Source organism: Xiphias gladius, chromosome 21, assembly GCF_016859285.1.
Source record: "Xiphias gladius isolate SHS-SW01 ecotype Sanya breed wild chromosome 21, ASM1685928v1, whole genome shotgun sequence".
Lineage (NCBI taxonomy): Eukaryota > Metazoa > Chordata > Actinopteri > Istiophoriformes > Xiphiidae > Xiphias > Xiphias gladius.
This window is the reverse complement of record NC_053420.1, coordinates 6,696,878-6,715,543: the sequence shown is the minus strand read 5'-3', so window position 1 is coordinate 6,715,543 and position 18,666 is coordinate 6,696,878. Positions and strand designations below refer to the sequence as shown.

The 18,666-nt window shown below is 43.2% G+C and overlaps 1 protein-coding gene across 2 annotated transcripts in view; it reads right to left on the bottom strand.

Moving 5' to 3' along the window:
• Positions 1-15,325, bottom strand: part of cpne1 (copine I) — a 33,965-nt gene extending 18,640 nt beyond the window's left edge. Inside the window, exons 1-2 of one of the 2 annotated variants that reach the window (XM_040115663.1) lie at positions 15,193-15,322; positions 5,018-9,113 (exon numbers count right to left, since the gene is read on the bottom strand). In XM_040115663.1, the coding sequence (XP_039971597.1) occupies positions 6,377-9,085 (2,709 nt within the window). In that variant the 5' untranslated portion in view covers positions 9,086-9,113; positions 15,193-15,322 and the 3' untranslated portion in view covers positions 5,018-6,376. Of the gene's footprint in view, positions 1-5,017; positions 9,114-15,192 lie in introns of those variants that run through there. The other variant, XM_040115665.1, reaches the window with a different exon arrangement.
• Between the last annotated feature and the right edge of the window lie 3,341 nt (positions 15,326-18,666).

Below are 18,666 nucleotides of genomic sequence, written 5' to 3'. Positions count from 1 at the left end.
TCACACAGTCGATGGCCCTTAATACACAAAATATAAAAAAATGGCATTTTAAATACTATTTAGGCATGGTATAAGTCAGGTTTTATTCTTAAAATATGAATCACAATACTCCCTCTGGTGTGCCCTTTAGCACCACGCAACAGGACAATTTAAGAAAAAAAAAAAAATTATATATATATATATATATATATATATATATATATATATATATATATATATTTGGAGGTGGGTTGGGTGCAACAACTGTGGCAAAAAGACCACTAGAGTCTACCATCCTTTAAAATCAGTATGGCTGAAACATGTTTCACTAGCCTCTGAATTAAGAATGCTATCTACAAGGCAAAGCAAACTACCTGGGCCATTAAATCAATAACTTAAAGAGGAGAGCACAAAAACAAGAAAAGAAAAAAGAAGAAGAGAAAAGGCGCAAAGGAAGTAGGATGAGACTGGTTGATTTTTTGAATGACATTATTAAATCCATGGTCCTTCCACTCTTTCGTTGTAATCTTGTAAAACTGAGACTGTTCTCTCCAGTCTAATAAGGCTTTAAACAATTATTCTTATTTAAAGCATGCAGGTTCCTGTGATTTCCAGTGAATATTACGATTAATTTAACAGATAAATGCAATGATATGACTTACAGTCCTAGATGAGGTATTTTCAGTCTGGTGCTGAACAAACGCAATATTGGATATTTTGATAAATTTGTATTGAACTAAGAGTATTCTGAAAAATTATTCATATCCACAACAGCTTTAGGAGGTACGGTAGTTTTAATGATATAGTATACAGGGTAGTCTATATTATAGACCAGCACCAATGTTTTGACTTTGAATTTGTGCATTAACAATGAAAATTATTTGTACTATGTTCATTCCATATTTATATAAATTAATGAGACCGAATTTAATCTATGCTTTTTGGTGAGTGTCATGATTTAGGATCACATTATGCCACTCCAAAACTTTGACCAAACAAACTCTTCACTCAAGGTCCACTTTTCCAGAGCTTTCAATTACATCCCCAGGTCTTCCTAAGTAATTGCAGTTTGTTCCTTCGTCATGGAAATGGCTTAAAGATGATAATAGGTTGTGGTATATGGTTGTGATGACAAGTGACAACATCCACTGAGGAAGACTGTGACATGGGGTTGAAATCTCCAGAAAATCCTAGTAAGTGGACCTTTAGTTAAGATCTATTTTGTCAAACTAGTGTTCTCCAGGTCTAGAAGGAACTTTCACACTCGCTTTATGACTGGTCAAAAACTACAATTCTGTGATGTTGAAGAGCAGACACTCAAGCTGGACATACTGTTGCTGCAGCAGAACTGGGTGATAAACTGTACTGAGATCAACAGAGAGAAAACAGAGAAATGTCGGAAGTAAAACTGGGAAAAATTAGAGCAGAGGAGAAACAAAAAACTGAACAAAGCACAAGCCAGCTTCCTCACAGAGAACAATGCAGTTTAATTTTATTCCTCCTTTGCAGCAGAAACATTGTGGAGTCAGGAAAAGCTGCAGAGCGTCACATCGCTTAATGAGAAACAGAACAGGGAAGACCAAAACAAGAAAGAAAATACAATTATGAGAAAGAAAAAATTATGCATAATGTCATGTAATGTTGAAACCTGCAAATCTCATTCTGTCACTCTGTCAAACCCACACACACACACACACACACACACACACACACACACACACACACACACAGAGAGAGAGAGCACCTATCTTAGTCGTCTTTGGCATCATCATCATATCATCCTAATCCTCTAAAGATCCACCTCTGAAAAAAAAAAACAAACTGCTCTGCATGCTCTTAAATTATGCTGAACCTTCCTCCGTCACCATCTTTACCAACTCGTGGTGTTTGTCTAAACTTTCTTCAAACCCACAGAACTTTATTTTAAATTCTAGTGGAGATGCCAAACTTTCCAGAGATCTCAAATATGTCAGACAGACTTTTTGGGAAATGTGTCTACACCGATGCAGTCTTGGGTCTGAAAAACATCATGTACCTTCAATGAAGAACTGGAACAAGCTTATACACAATATAGTAGATGATGGTGTCAGAGAGGAATAAAACGATTTTCACAATCTTAAGCTACTTAAGGGGGCTATAACGAAAAAAAGTGGGTGTTATTAAATTCTTCATAGTTAATTATTTTATTATCTATTTATGATATAACTCCATTCTGAAAAGTCACCTGTAACTCCGGTCGCCTGATAAATGAAGAAAAGGAAAAGTATAAAGTCTGACAGAAAGGAAATACTCTAGTAAACTACACTACAAGTGCATCAGGACTGCATTTACAGAAAGGTTTCAAGATGGTAATCATCCACAGGTCCATCAGCTACCACATCACCTACAGGAGTCAGCAGAGTAATCCTTCATAATTTGGTCCCTCAGTTCAATCAGAAATTTTCCTCCAAAATAGGCTGCAGCAAAACGTCTAGGTATGCTTAATAAATTGCAAATGTAAAAATGTAAAGCCTATTTTAAATACCGAAGAAAGAGCTATGAATTTATCATGTAATGATCAACAGCCTATAACGTGGAGAACAAACTCATAGTGTGTTTGTCCTGCACCAAGTCAGACTGAGTGGACAGCCCATGGTCCTGAGATCGGGTTTAATAGTTACCACATGTTCAACAGTATTATATATCAATTTGATTATCAAATAATCTTATTCATGAAAACAGCTTAGTTGGAAACGTAAAAACTACAGATCTAGACTGAGCGACTGCACAGGTCAGGACCTGCACTAAAGCTATGGTGAGAGGAGGAAAAAAAAAAAAAAAAAATCTCCAATGCACCTGCAATCCTGCGTTGCCCCCAATGAACAATCCTGAAAAAAAAATTGGCCCTTGACGCTACCACCTACAGGCCACCACCTAGCACATAGATGTTACCACCGTTAGGCCACTGTCTAGGAGCCACTATTTACCGTCTGAATGCTTCCTTTACAGGCCACCATCTACTGGCTAAACGCTACCACATACAGGCCATTTTCTGCCATTCATAGACTACCATCTACAGACCACCAGGCACAATCTATAATTTACCATTTACAGGCTACTATTTACCAACTAAACACTAACATCTACAAACCGGTATCTACCATTTACATGCCATTATCCACCAATTAACATGCAAAATTTACTGGGCATTATCTACTATCTACAGGGTATCATCTACCGACTCAACGTCGTTGTATATGAAGATTTATTCCCTTCAAGATGCATCCAAGATTGTTGTCATTTTCTTTTGTTTTGACTGAGTATCTTTTCGTCTGTCACTCACCTGTAAGTCCTGCTTTCTGTCTGTCTACTGATCAGAAGGGGTGGGGGGGGGGGGGGCTCAGCAGGTGAAGTATTGACAGCTCAGTGTCAGTCATTCAGCAATGATATTACCTTTGTCCCACACGCTCACCCACACACTCACTGTTCAGACTCACATCCTTTGCAGAGACCAAGTCTGTCATTAGGATCTTTCTTTTATTCTAATGCATTTTTTCCTTTTCTCCACACACAAGGTCCACAACACAGACACAGTCATTTTAACCAAAACTCATTTGCCCAGACAATGTTTAATTTCACTTTATTAAGGCGTCATGCAGACAAACACACACTTCAAAACTGCATGCACAACCAGTCGAGCATTGCTGTCAGTGTACCTGTTTGGAGTTTAACCATTTCCTGAAAGTAACAGACGGTTCCTCTTCAGATAAAACTACTTCCACTGTTTTCTGCTAGTGAGGTTCAGCACTGCAAAATTAACATCAGATACTGCATGTGTGCACAAAGTAGAAATGACTCCAAGGCTTTATTTTGAAACCTCTACATCAAAGAAGCTTAGAGCAGCTGAGGTGACTAAGATTTAGACCTTTAATGTCTAAGATACCTTTTAAGGTAGTTATTTTTTAAAGACTGTTATGCATGGTTTAACACTTCAAAGTCTTACTATCTGTGACAGTACATTCTGTACAGCCCCTCTTCCTTTCTCTTCTGTCATTTTTGCTTTGTTCTCTCTGTTCTGGGGCGAAGAAACAGGACAGACTCCATGATGAATCCCACTTCAATAGAATAAGAGGGACCTAAACCTTTTATTCATGACATTTGTTTCGTCCCGACAACCATTGAACTACGTTTACATAAACCCGATCATTAAATTCTTACCTCAGGATAAGTGAATTAAAAACCTTAATAGAAGCACCATTTATCTATGTGAGCACTTTCCTTAGAAAATTAAATTCATTTGATCACAATTGAACCACCTTAAGGTTTCAGTGCACTACTCTTACTTCATTTGTACTTTTGCTTTACCTCACAAAACCGTGCATTATTGCGTCCGATCCATATTACTTGAGGAAGCCCACGCTTCAATGGTAGCGAGTCACTTGCTGTGACCACAAGACAAGTTGGTGCAAAAGTTTTGCGAGTGGAAGCAAAGGTAGTTAAGAAACAAATTTCTACCACTGACTCAAGGGATCTTAAGAAATTATTAGCAACCCCAGCGCATAGCTGTAGCATGAACCACCAGGAATATTACTGAGCTCCAGCACTTGTTAAGTTTTTCTGGTCGTTCATCACACAAAACACTAAATCATGCAAAATTAATCCCCTGGAAATGTGCTAACTTCTTGACTCCGTGTTGGGCTGTCAACAATTAGCTTCCCTGATAGAATAACTGTGCTCTAGCCTAGCTTTTGGCATCAATGCGGAGGTGGTTACTAATGCTGGGAGACAGCACAGGTGAAACCACTCCATAGGGCTGGTAATAAAACAGGACTGAACACAACAGAAATCTAATGATTTGGCTTAAAGTCATCTTGGAAATGCATAAAAAGCTTCAGTCCAGATTCATGATCCTACAGACCACACATCAGCCTGTGTTTCAGTCAGAAATAGATAATAATAAATAAGTGACCCAGTAACTCAAAAATGAACCCATGAATCAGGTAAGTTTCCATCATTAGACAGTGAAGAGCAGACAATCAGAGAGAGCTGATCGCAGGTGAGCAGTGGTGCATCAGGGATATCCTTTTATTAGCCAAAGCCAAGGAGACTCCACATCATGTATGGTTATACGATCTTACAAGTTTGTTCACACTGACAATAGAAACAAAAAATAGCTTTAAGGTGGAAACATCCAAAACATTATCAAACATACATACAACAAAAAGCTACCAAACTAAAAATGCTAGACTTCATCTCAGCACTCTAAAGTCCAAACACCTACTGAGCATGTGCTGTGGAAAAGAGGGGTGGGATTGTTGAAACACAGCAACATCAGAAAAATGTGACAGAGGAAAAGGATTCAGCAGCCCCAAGTCATTATTTACAAATTAAAACAAGAGTCAGCAATCTGTCCATCCTACATCCACGGAGCACTGTTGCAACACAGAAATGTATCATGATGTTACCATACCCACAGAGTGTCAGCCTTTTACAATGGCAACAGAGCTTGATATAATTTTTTACCATAGCAATGGGGCATGTCAACATTTCACCATAGCAACATAGCTTTGTGTCATACTTTTACCATAGCAACAGAGAATGTGAAGACTTTACCATAGCAACAGAGCACCAACATTTCATTGTGGTAGAAAAGCTTTTCATCTACAGCATGTTTTACGATAGCAACAGATCTTACCATAGCAACAAAGCATGTAAAGATTTTACCGAAGCAATAGGGCATGTAAAGATTTTAACATAGCAACAGAGCATGTAAAGATTTTACCGTAGCCACAGAGTATAAACATTTTATCATGGCAACATACTGTGGCTTTTCATCATTTTACCATAGCAACAGAGCATGTAAAGGTTTTACCATAGCAACAGAGTATGTAAAGGTTTTACCAGAGCAACAGAGCATGTCAATTTTAAACCACAGCAGCGCAGCATATTTAAGCGCATACAATAACAATGCTTCATTATAATCATCATGTTACCATAGCAACAAAATAGGTGAGTGTGTTCAGTGTGTCAATTCTGGACATGATTTGACAAAAAGCTGCACTGTCGTGGAAACAGGATAAGAAAAAGACCAAAATCCTACCACCACCATCATCATCACCACCACCATCATCAGTTTGTGCTACCAGAGTCAGTGGAGGAGCTGTAGGAAAGAGCAAAGTCTGGATCAGAGTCTTCCTACTGGACAGACTGCAGGGGCGGGGCTTACCTGCCATTATCTACACACAAGGGAAGGAGCTTCAGTAATGACAGTCAGCGGACAGGGTAACAACTGGGAAACACTTGAAAGTTGAGTTTTGTGTCTAGAACCAGTTATGATTTATGTTGGCTTTCATCTGGATAGTTGAGCCAGGTTGGTGTAAAGTCTTCTATCTACAGTAAGTCTGTTTTGGGCAGAGCTTTAACCCAGGCTTATCTTGACCTTGCGGGCTCCAATAGGTCGGTCATTGAGGTCCATGACGGCGGCAGCAGCCTCCTCGTGGTTCTGGAAGGCCACCATCGCCTCGCCAGTTGGCAGTCCTTTCTCACTGAACTGCAGGCAGACGGAGCCTGGCAGCACCTGGTAGCCATAGAAGAAGTCCATGATCTCATCCACAGTTACAGTGAATGGCATGTTCTGAAGTTTTACAATTGTCGGGCCAGCGGCACCACGTTGACTATTTGGATTATTGGAAGCTCCAGGGACTGGCTGGTTACGGAGGCCATCAGCTCCTGGAGTGAACCCCTGTTGTCCACCAGCAGCCCCGCCCCCTGGACGTCCTTGGTTGTTATTAGCCCCTCCCCCTCGGTTTTGTCCTCCTCCCCCTCCTTTTCTGTTGGCATTGTCAAAGGGCACCAAGCCTCTCAGCCCATCCTGACTGAATGGAGCTCCTGCCCCCGCTCCAGGTCGAAAGCCTGGTGGTTCTAGGATTGGAGCTCCAGGAAGACCGGCTACTAGAGGAGGAGCCACACCCAAATTCACATCCCCCAACCCTGCTGCCAGAGGAGGCAGAGGAGGAGGGCCTGCCAGCCCATTCCCTGGGGCTGAGAATGGAGTCACAAAGGGGGCACTGTTGAGGTTCCCCATAGTGTTTCTGAGAAAGTTAAACTCCTCTCCACTAATCCCGGCAAATGGGTTGATCTGGTGCTGCTGGGGATTGGGCTGGGCTTGCTGGTGCTGATTCTGATTTTGGTTTTGCTGGTTCTGGTTGCGTTGGCCCCTCTTGTTCTGGGGAGGAGGATTCCTTTCAATTTCCTTCATCTGCTCAAAGGTCACCAGGTGGACAAAAGCATCACGACCATTTAATTTTTGACGATGCAGTCTTTCAGCTTTGCGGGCATCTTCCTCAGTCCGCAGCTGGAAGATAGCTTGCCCTAAACCGTTGCCGTGGCTGTCTGTCAGGACCTTCAGGGTGTCCTCGTAAAGCCCCACGCCCTCCAGGAAGGCACGGACATCCTTCTTGGAGACGTTGTAAGGGATGTTGGTGATGTGGGCGCAGTTCCTGGGAGTTTTCAAGCCATCCTGGTTCTTGCCATCACCCTGTGCTGCTTCACGTTTGCGAATGATGTCAATCTTTTCAAGCATTCCCTTCCGGCTGATTGGGTGGACCTGAATGAAGCGAGTGCCCATGTACTGCATGTGAGCACCCAGAGCAGTTTTGTAATCTTGCTCTGTTTTGAACTCAAGGAAGCCCTCTCCTGTGGCTCGCCCGCTAGGCCCATACGCGATGTAGATGCTGTCCTCCACAATGGCTAAATTCTTAAAGAACTCCTTAATTTGTTTCTTGTCGGCTTCGTAGGGAAGCCCCTTCAGGTAAACACAGAACTCCTGCCTGTGGGGAGACCGTGACCTTCCTCGCTGATCCCTGCCTCCTGACCCAGCATTACTACGGCGGTGCTGCTGGTCCTGTGATTCATTGCTGTTATTTGATTTGCTGCTATTGTGAGGACCATGGCCCGTCGTGCTGTCACTGAGGCTGGCCCATTGCCGCTCAGAGGCTGGGGTGATCTCAATGAACCTTTGACCCATCATACCACCTCCCCGCTTCACAGCTTCAAAGCTGTCCTGAGGCGAGAAGAACTTGACCATAGCCCTGCCAGATGGCCGACCCTGCCCATCCCTCAGCAGACGCACCCCGTCCACCCCCAGACCCCGAAAAAATTCCCTGACCTCCACCTCTGTGCAGGAGAATGGGAGGTTCTGCAGGAGGACAAACAACTCATCGTGATTGGCTGCTCCCGCTCCGCTGGCTGCAGCAGCAGCAGCCTTCATATGGGCTTGCAGGCCAAGAGAGGCCAGAGGGGAGAGAGGATTAAACAGCATGGGGTTGGGGGTTCCAAGAGGGAGGCCAGAACCCAGTCCCCCTGGGGGTGGTAGGGAGGGGTTGAAGGGAGGCAGGGAGGACATGTGGGGTAGGTGGGACATAGGAGGCACTGGAGGTCCTTGGGAAAGGGGGGAAACAGTAGGGACAGGGGGGAGAGAGGACACAGGAGGGGGAACTGGAATGGTGGGGAGTGTGGGCATGGGGGGCATGGAAGGCATGCTGGGAAGTGGAGGTATGGGTGGGGGGCCTGCATTGAGCGATGCCAGAGCTGTGGTGATTGTGGGTGCGGAGCTGTAGCTGTTGGGGAAGCAGGGCACAACGCTGGCCAAGCTGGCTGCTGCCTTGTTGCTTGGTGGCTCCTGAGTTGAGCTTGCTGCTGTCACTGAGGCTGAGGTGTTACTGAAACCCTGGTTTCCATGGCTACCACTTCTCCCCCCTGCCCCTGGCTGCACTGTGGGTATTGGGGCAGCACCCGCTTGTCGGTTAGCATTTCCTGCTGTAGGTGCTGCTGTCTCAACAGCACCTGCACCAGCCTCAAACCTGCGGCGGCTGAGTTCAATCATGTTCTGCATTTCTGTTTTACTGCTGAGCAACAGCGACACTTTGGAGCCCTTAATGGACCCGCCTGTACGCATCATGCCCAGCCGAGCGTCCTCATCAGTGGCGAAGACGATGAAGGCCTCACCATGCTCACCCCCAACGATGTGCACTCCCCCGTCAGGGATGGTGAGGCCAGAGAAGAAGTGTCTGATGTCCATGGTGCCGGCCACTATGGGCAGACCCTGCAGCCTGATGACTACCGCCATACTGACTGCTAAACAACAGCCCTACAACCTGGGGAGAAAGCAACACTACCGTCAGATGAAGAGCAGAAAGAGGGAGACCAGTGGTTTCCAGATGTTTTCTCAGGAAACTCAGATCGCAGGCCAATAAGAGCTTAGCTAACACTGCTTACATTTCAATTTCTTCATAATAACCAGAGACCAATTTTTAAACTTTGAGCACCCTGACATTTGGAAACCAGTGGTGTTTGGAAGGGGGTGGAATTTTTGCAAAATTTGCAGAAAACTGGGGGAAAAAAAAGAAAAAACCCTAAACTGAAAGTTTCCAGCCATCTGTAGCTTTTAATAAGTTTGATAAACTTTTTCTTAGCCTTTGAAAATTACGAGATCATGCTGCACATGAGACTTTTTGTTACACCCCAACAGACGCAATCTTAACCATTAACATAGCTTCACTGTTCATTATGTTGTACAAGAAATACATGATGAAGATGAAAGGAATTAAGGAATGGCATTAATGTCAACAGACAAATACTTATATAATAAGTTCAAATCAGAGAGGATACAAACATGAAAGACCTTAAATAAGAGACAGTTTCAAGAAAAACAGAACACTTCAGATTTCCAGACTGACAGAGCTGATGCTGCACTGATAAGTAGTGCATTCTCTTCTCAACTGTCTGTGATGTAAAGCATTGCAAATTATGAGCAATTTAAAGGATAACTTGTGCTACACAGTGCAAAACAGACTGACACATTTGTCATCTGTGATATCATTCATTGTTGAGTTTGCAAAACTTTGACAGCAAGCTGACTATACCAATTTCCTTTTTCTGAAGCAAGCATGCACCAGGGCCAAGTGGCATTTTATTCCTCCTCCCTGTGAATTCTGATTGGTTTGTAAACTGACAATTCACATAGTTTCTACTTTACCAAAAAGTGTTTTTACGTTTCCCCAGACCTCTGACGTTCCATGTGGGTTTACCTTTTGTGTTTCAATAAAACTGTTCGGCCTAATGCCAGGCTTACACGAGAAAGTTTTTCATGCAACTTCTTTTGCTGGAAATTAAAGTCTACAGTATGCTTCAAACTAAGCGCTTGTTGCATCGTCTAATATCATCTGAAACCCCATTTCCAAAGGCGGAATCAACAGTTTTTAGAACTTGAGACAGACGAGGAAATGTTGGATTTCAGTGTCATACAATCCAATTTGTTTGAAGATAACTGATGCCTTAAAACTCAACAGAGTTGCTCAGTGTATCAGCCCATGTATATGACTGAGAAGTTGTGTGCAATTTAGTTTTTTTTAAAGTAACCTTTACTGTTTCTACCATCCAGTACGAAGATATTGCTGGTATTTTTGGCTAAGTCTGAAAAATTTCGTGCAAACCTTTATGAATCTCATGCAACTTGCAACTCACCAATGCAACAAAGCTGCGTGAATAGTTTCACTGTATACCAGACAGACGATTTCTGTAGGACACTAAAACCTGGTTTAAAAGTCAGGAAACAAACATTCCCGTTCAAGACATCTTGATGGAATTTAACTCCTTACAGAACAGACAGTAAGTTTTAGATTAGCCTCCAATGACCGACGTGTTGGTGTTTTCAGCAGCTGGCAGGTTGTGCTTAATCAGTGAGAATAACCGGCTCTCATTAAGACTGAACAAAGTGTTGAATATTAACAAAGCATTGTGTGAGATATAATTTCAGTCTTACTACTAAAAGGTCATCTTTGACCTCGACACAGCACAAAAAATAAACCGTGAAACTCAAGAATGTCAACAACCAGAAGAAACTTAAAACTACTAGCAGGAAAACAAATCTCAGAAATCAGACTGCCGCAGCTTTCCTACCTGAAAGCAGAGAGACACGTGTCCAAAACCAAAACCCATCATGACTGAAGCTGGAGGCGTACACCAAATATCAAACTGGACTCAAACTTTCCTCATAGTAAGCAAAATAGTAAACTGAAGTAAACTGTAGAAACGACATGCTGAACTACAGAAGTTCCACTGATCTCAACAACCAGCCAGCAAACCATACTGCAACAAGCCAGCAACACCTTGCAAACAACAAGCAACAACCCAGCACCTATTCGGCAAGCAGGCAGCCAGCAACAACACACAGGTGAGCAGGACTGATTCTGCTGCTTCTTGAATCCTCAAGCAGCACCGATTCTGCCAGCAGCATTTCAGCAGCTGGTTGTAGCACACCACCCCACGAGTGACATGTCAACCAGTAAATCTGCGAAACATTTTCACCAACATTAGCATCATGTCAACAGGAGCAACAGCAGTAACTTCTCGATAAGAGCAAGAGGAGCAACATCATCCAACATTTTAACAAAGGCAATGTCAGGTACATGTAAACCAGAGCAACATTAGCATCATGTCAACCAGAGCAACATTAGCATTATGTAAACCAGAGCAACATCAGCAACTGATTGCCAGCACAACACCAAAGACAGAAGCTGATCAGAAGAGAAAGCAAACAGAAGAGAGGTGCAGAGCAACAGGTCAGCTAACACTGATTAAAACACGTCAAACTGAGCAATCCACTGTTTCACAACCATCTCTGGATCTTCAGACATCATCCTCAGGCTTCTCTGCTATAACAAACTGTGATCCTGGACCAGCACCATGATTCTGGATGGATATCTCACTAAATTGACATTTCAGCCACTCTACGGCTCATAAAATATGTTAACTGAAAAATCTTAGAAAATACAAACTTTTAAAATTATTTTCTGTAAGTCAGGCTGCTACCTGCACTTCACCACAACTTTCAACGTGATGCCTGACAACATCAACATTATCATCATCAATGAATACAGGCCTCAACCTCAGCACAGACAATTCACCAACACTGACATATGATTGGCAGTTCATCTAGTTCTTCAAGATTACTGTGTTATAGCTTTTCAATCTGGACATTCTCTCCTCTCTTCTGAATGTCAGCCTGCTAAAAGCCTGTGTGAAGCATCAACAGCAGCAAGAGGATAAAACGCAGCAGGAAAGGAAACGGCAACAGCTAATAATGTCAGACAGACAACCAAAGTATCCAAAGTGCTGCAAAAAAAGTTTTACTGAAGCTGCAGTTTACACTCACATAAACAAAGAATCACAATGGAGCTGATAGAAGACTGAAAGGAACTTCCATCGAACAGCCCGAAAACCAGAAAGAAATGTAATGCAGGAAATCCAGAAATAGAGAGCAAAAGGCCACCTTGATATCTCAGTTTAAAGATGGAATAAATAAATGTCCACATACTGTCGTCTGCCACAAAACAGATCAAACAGTAACTGAGAAGAGTGGAACGCCATCCACAGACTAAATTACTCAAACACAGAGACAGAACTGATTTTAGAACAAGAATGAGCCAACCTGGAGCTCAAATCTCAACAGACAGGATAATGATATGGAATCTGGAGTGATGAGGTCTGGAGCAAACAGACTTTTGCTACAACTTATTAAAACACTTCACCAACAGCTGTGTGCTTCAGACATTTTTTCTCCATCTATTTCAGAAGTGGCCGATAAAATCTCTGGTTCTGCTCGTACAGAGATCCACTGACCTGCACATCCTGCACTGTGATCAAGACAGAACAAAAACAGAAACAACAGACACACAGAAAACTGTACCAAAGGTATCAAACTCACAATATGAGAAATCTTTCACTAACTCAACTATAGCCCCTTTCAGACATGCACTTGATTACTTAAGTGTACGGACAATTTTATATGTCAGTCTCATGTTTGAATAAACACCCGTTACTTTTATGTAAAAGTCACAATGACAATCTGAAGAGGTCGTACCGGCAACATTTGTTTAACAATAAATAAAATTAAGCAATCAAATAATAATGAAAAAAATCAGGTTGATAAAACACACAGAAAACACTGTGGTTGAGCCAATTTTAAGTTTTTAGAGGAGACTGTCTCTCTCTCATGTCTGATCAATCTGTATAAATGAATTTCCACCTCAAGGTTAAAAAAAATAATTCATAAAACCATCATCAAACCATCATTCTCCATACATTTCAGCTTTTGTTCATGTAGACTGCTTACAGTGTGAATATCCAGCAAAACCCTTAACATGCAGCAAGTGTGCAAAATTAAATAAGAATGACAGCCTAGCATATGATCAGACAGTATAAAATATCCCAAAGTACTCCAATCTCTATTTGATAAATGATGAAATTCATGTTACAATTTATTTACAATTCTACAGGGTTGATTAGAATAATGATAAACACGACTGACATAAATGAACATTTTTATAAGATTCCCTTAATCTTTTTTTTTTTCCACACAAGTGTGACCAAGAAATGTACAGGCAGGACATTTTAATTGAAAAATAAACCTGACACTACTCTCCAGGGGATAAACTGTAGAATGATGAGACTGTTTCAAAACTTATCTTTGGCATTTATATACTTCAATCTCATTTAGTCATTTACTTCCTGACATACAGTACTGTGCATACGTTTTAGGCACTTTAGATCTTAAGAGTCTTATCCATCACACAGTACCATCAGCGAGGCGTCTGATCGGTCTAAAATTCATTCTGCAGCATGACAATGGGCCCAAACACACAGCCAGAGTCGTAAAGAACTATCTTCAGATACAACAAGAACAATGAGTCCTGCAACAGATTGTCTGGCCCCCACAGAGCCCTGACGTCAACATCATCATGGAGTCAGTCTGGGATTACATGAGGAAACAGAAGACACTGAGACAGACTAAATCCACAGAATAACTGTAGTAAGTTCTCAAAGATGCTTCAAAAAACCTGTTGTTTTAAAAGAAAAGGGTAGTCACACCAAATATTGATTTGATTTTGGTTTTTGCTGTTTACTCCACTTTTTATGAAGTTTCTTAATAAATACAAAATATTCATGGCATTTTTTAAAGCACCCTTTATTTTTAGTGCCTAAAACCTTTGTACAGTACTGAATAAGCGGTTATTCTTCAATCTGCCTCATGAACAGATGTTCAACTGCAAGATACGTTTTAAAATCCATCACTTTTTGACCATCTGCTCCCTCTTAAGAGCACTACAGCTCTATCTGCACTTGTTCTGTTGTGATTTAATAGAACCATTAAGGTATTACCATTACCATTAATTATTTACATACGGAAGGACTTTTTGGATTGCAAACAGCCACTGCTACCGAGCTTCTTCCAGAAGACAGTAGGTCCTTGAGTATTCAACACGGAGAAGCGTAAAGTTACTCCAAACTGAGAGTTTTTGCAAGTTTTCGCTTTTGCTTTAAAACCATCGCCAGGAGCATACCGATAAACCTGGTATGTATCTGCTGTTGTTTCCTTGTTATCTCTGCCTGGTCCTGGTGATGGTTTCAGAGTAATGCCTCAGTCCTCCTCTGGAGTCACTTTACTCCTATTAACAGCCGATACTTTTACAGATTTCATGTCTGAAAAGGGCTAACGTCCTTAACCGACATAGTGTGTAACCACCGGAAGACCGAAATCACAGTTTGTCTCCATGACAACTGTGACTCATCCTCAACAGTCTACCTGCTCATATCGACAGGTGATATCGTTCGGGGATGTGGCGGTTTAGCCCGGAGGCGTGGCCTGTTCTCTGCAGTTGGGCAGTGGCCGCAGTCGGGCCGAAACTATGAGCTGAGCTGTAGACGGAAATGTTTAGAGATCAGACTCACACCCCCTCCAGCCTCCCTATCAGTCCACACAGTGAAGAAACAACAAGACAACGAGCTGACCTGCGCTGAAAATAAGAAAAAAAACTTTAACAATGTGTCGGGTAGCTAGCTTACGCTAGCAAGCAGTTTTGGACAAGACACCATTTTGAACAAACCTGCCTTAACGTTTTACCTAAGCAGTCTTTGTTCTAAACAAATATCAGACATGAAGGCTCGACAGTGAGACCCTAGCAGTCATAGATAACTAGCTTAATGTAGGTAGTTTAGCATTGCTGAGCTACCTGAGCAGGCTAACACTCCGTTAGCCACCTAGCTGGTTGTGAACCTCGCTTTGTGTGTCGAGGCAGAGCAACGGGCGAGGATGCACTATTTTAACGGCTCCTCTCGCGCTCAGCCCCCGGTGTGAGTGCGTCACTGAGCGGGCTGCCGCTGCTGGATTCTTACCGAGAAATTTGTCAACAAACACACTGAGGTTTATCTCATGAACCGGGGCTCTTTTCTTCTGTGCTCGTCTCTCTTCAGGTTGCTACTGCACGAAATGTCGGCGCAAACACCGCGATAACAGATGAGTTGACGCGAGAGGATGCGTCCAGCGTTTCGCTGACGTCAGAGCAGGAGCGCCCCCTGTCACCCTATCGGTGACACCGGGGAGCACATGGCACAGCCGTGCTTCTGTCTGTAGAAACCTTCATTGAATTGCAAATAGGTGGTAGTCAGGCAGAGGTCAAGCAAGGCGCATAAGTGGTCAGGGGTGAGGTTGGTTCTGTTGGGTAAAGTGCTGTCCTGTAGCAGTCGTTTCCTAACTGTTTTAACTGCTTCTGTGGTAGGAATACATGTGAAGGGACATCATGGGACACCATGGTTTCATCTGAGTCCAGTTTTATTTTACCAACTATGTTGGCAAAGTCCTCCGAGTTCTTGATGTGATGTGGAGTGTTTCCGACCAGAGGAGCCAGGGTAGTAGCCTGGTGTTCAGCAGTGTTGTAAGTTACCGAGTTAACACTGCTGATGATTGGTCTGAGTGGGACTCCTTCCTTGTGTATCTTTGGGAGTCCGTAAATGCTAGGGGTGGCTTCCCCGGGGTACAGCCAGTGATAAAGGGATCAGTCAATGGCATTGTCTTTCTCCAGTAATTGGAGGCAAGCATCTCCCAATAGTGCCTCATAGGTGGCTGTGTCACTGAGGAGAGGGGTCACCTTGGCGTGATAATCGGCTGTGTTTAGCAACACTGTGCATCTTCCCTTGTCGGCTGGAAAGATGGTGATGTTCTAGTGTCTTTGGAGCGATGTCAGTTCGTTCCTTTCTTGGATGATGAGGTTGGAAGGGGGTGCTTTCGCACTGGCGAGAGCGGCTGATACCTTCAGTCTGAGTTGCTCGGCCTCTGTATTAGTCAAGTGGTTGTTTCTGATGGCTGATTCTGTGGCTGTGATGAGGTTTACAACTGGTACCTGTTCTGATGTTATGGCAAAGTTTAGCCCTTTTCTGGTGGAGTGAGTTTCCTGTCAGACAGATTCTTCACCCACTTTCAAGGAAAGGTTAAATCTCTACATGGAAGAAGTAGAGAGCAGAGCCTTGACCTCTTTTCCAGGAGCTGCCCCCAGCCACTGGTTTAGGCATGTGGATGACACCTGGGTCAAAATCAAAACCTATGAAAATGAATCCTTCTCTGAACACATCAATGCAGTGGACAGCAACGTCAAGTTCCCTCGTGAGGATGTCAGTGGAAATAGCCTAGCCTCCTTGGAATGCATGGTGCACATTGAGAAAGACAGAAGCCTCAACATGGAATCATACCAGAAACCCACACACACAGATCAATACCTACTGTTTGACTCTCACCACCCACTGGAGCACAAACTGGGGGTCATCAGAGCCCTACACCATTGGGCTCAGAATGTTCCCACAAGGTCAGAGGGGAAAGAGAAGGAACATAAACACATCAAGGACGCACTTAGAACTTGTGGTTGTCCCAACAGGCAGAGTAGACAGAGGAGAAAACTGCAATAAACTAAACAACATTGTCATTCCCTACGTTGCTGGATTAATCCGAAAAACTCAGGAGGATCTTCAACAAACATAACATCCCTATGCATTTCAAGCCCAGTAACACTCTGAGGCAAAAACTGGTTCACCCTAAGGACAAATACCCAGGCACAAGCAATGCGGCGAGGAGTGCACAGACCTGTACATTGGGGAAACTAAACAACAGCTACATAAGCGCATGGCATGACATAGGAGAGCCAGTTCCTCAGGTTAGGACTCAGCAGTCCACCTGCACCTCAAGGACAAAGGACACTCCTTTCAGGACAGTGATGTACACATTTTGGCCAGAGAAAGACAGATGGTTTGAAAGAGGACTGAAAGAAGCAAGTTTTTGTCAATCTTGAACAACCGTCACTAAACAGAGGAGGTGGTGTAGTTTATTAGATGGTGATGATGATGTGAAGAGGATGAAGGAGACTCCGCTGACACTGTCTTGATTGCATATAAAGGTTTATTACAAAGAAGTAATCAAAGCATCAAATCAAGCACCTGCAGGTCTGCTCGTGAGAGGGTGTGAAGCCAATGAACCACTCTGAAAATCAGCCTTGACCACCGACTCTTAAATAAGGCAGTTGTTTTCCTGAAAATCGTCACTAACATATGGCTTTTATTCCAAAGAATTACTTCGCTTTTCAGACTGCGAGGCAAACTCTGAGGACCCCCGACCTAGGGCCTCTATTTAAAAACATGGCTTCAGCTCTACATATGTAACCATACACCTCAGTGGTCTTGAGACACCACCTGTCAGCCACCTACAATGCAGTTCTAAGTTCACTCCCCAGACAGCTCAACACCCATCCACACCAGGACCCATGTGACCACTCACTCAATGGCAGGGTGGGTCAGCGATTCACCTGTCACCCTAACGATGCTCAAGGTGTTAGCCTTAGTGACCGTAACGACTCGCATGATGACCGGGAGGGTTAACGACTCCTTTGACCTTAACGGCTCACAACTGTTGCTGATCTCACCGGAGGATATTTACCTGGAACTCCCCAATAGTCAGTTGGAACTGAAGAAGCCTTTCGGATGAGAGGCGAAACATCTTCAAGAACTTCAAGCAAGTCCAGGTGCTTTTGCATTGCACTTACAGAATGCCATTGTCAGGATCTGTATTCATTTCCTGTTTTATTTTGAAGTCTTGGTTCTGTTGTGTTACTGTTTGTTTTACTTCCTGGTTTTTCCCGTCTGTTTTGATTACTGTCTCCACCTTAATGTCTTTCACCTGTGTCTTGTTTTCTGTGTATTTAAACCCCGCCTCCTTTCTCATGCCTTGCCAGATTGTCTTTGTTACCCTTGTGTTCAAGCTCTCTCGCATTTAGTCCCGATTTGATTCCCTGTGTATGATCTGTTTTTCCGGTATTTTTGTGACCCTCGATTCTGCCTGTTCCTGATCTGCCTTGTTGCCTGGTTTAACTGACTCCTGGTATTTTGACCTCTGCTACGTCTCTCGGATTAAAGATTTGGATTTTGGACATTGCACTTCTGCCTGACTCTCTCTCTCGTGCACTTGGATCCACACACACCTGCCCTTACAGCCATGACCTGGATGACTGATCATTTTCACAGACATGACCTGACTAATGTTCTTGTGGCTGAATGGGAGCAAATCCCTGCAGCCAGGATCCAAAGTCTGGTGAAAATCTGTCCAGACGAGTGGAGACTGTTATAGCAGCAGAGTAATACCCATGGTTCAGCTTTTTCAGATCGCTTCAATGTTCAAGTGACCACATACGTTTGGCTATCTAGTGTACCTGATAGATGTAGTTACTTTACAGATAGATTTTACCAAACCATGATATGACCACTGCGGGATTACCAGCAGGATGAAGTGAGGAATGATCCTGCATTCTTACTTCTTCACTGGCCCCATGT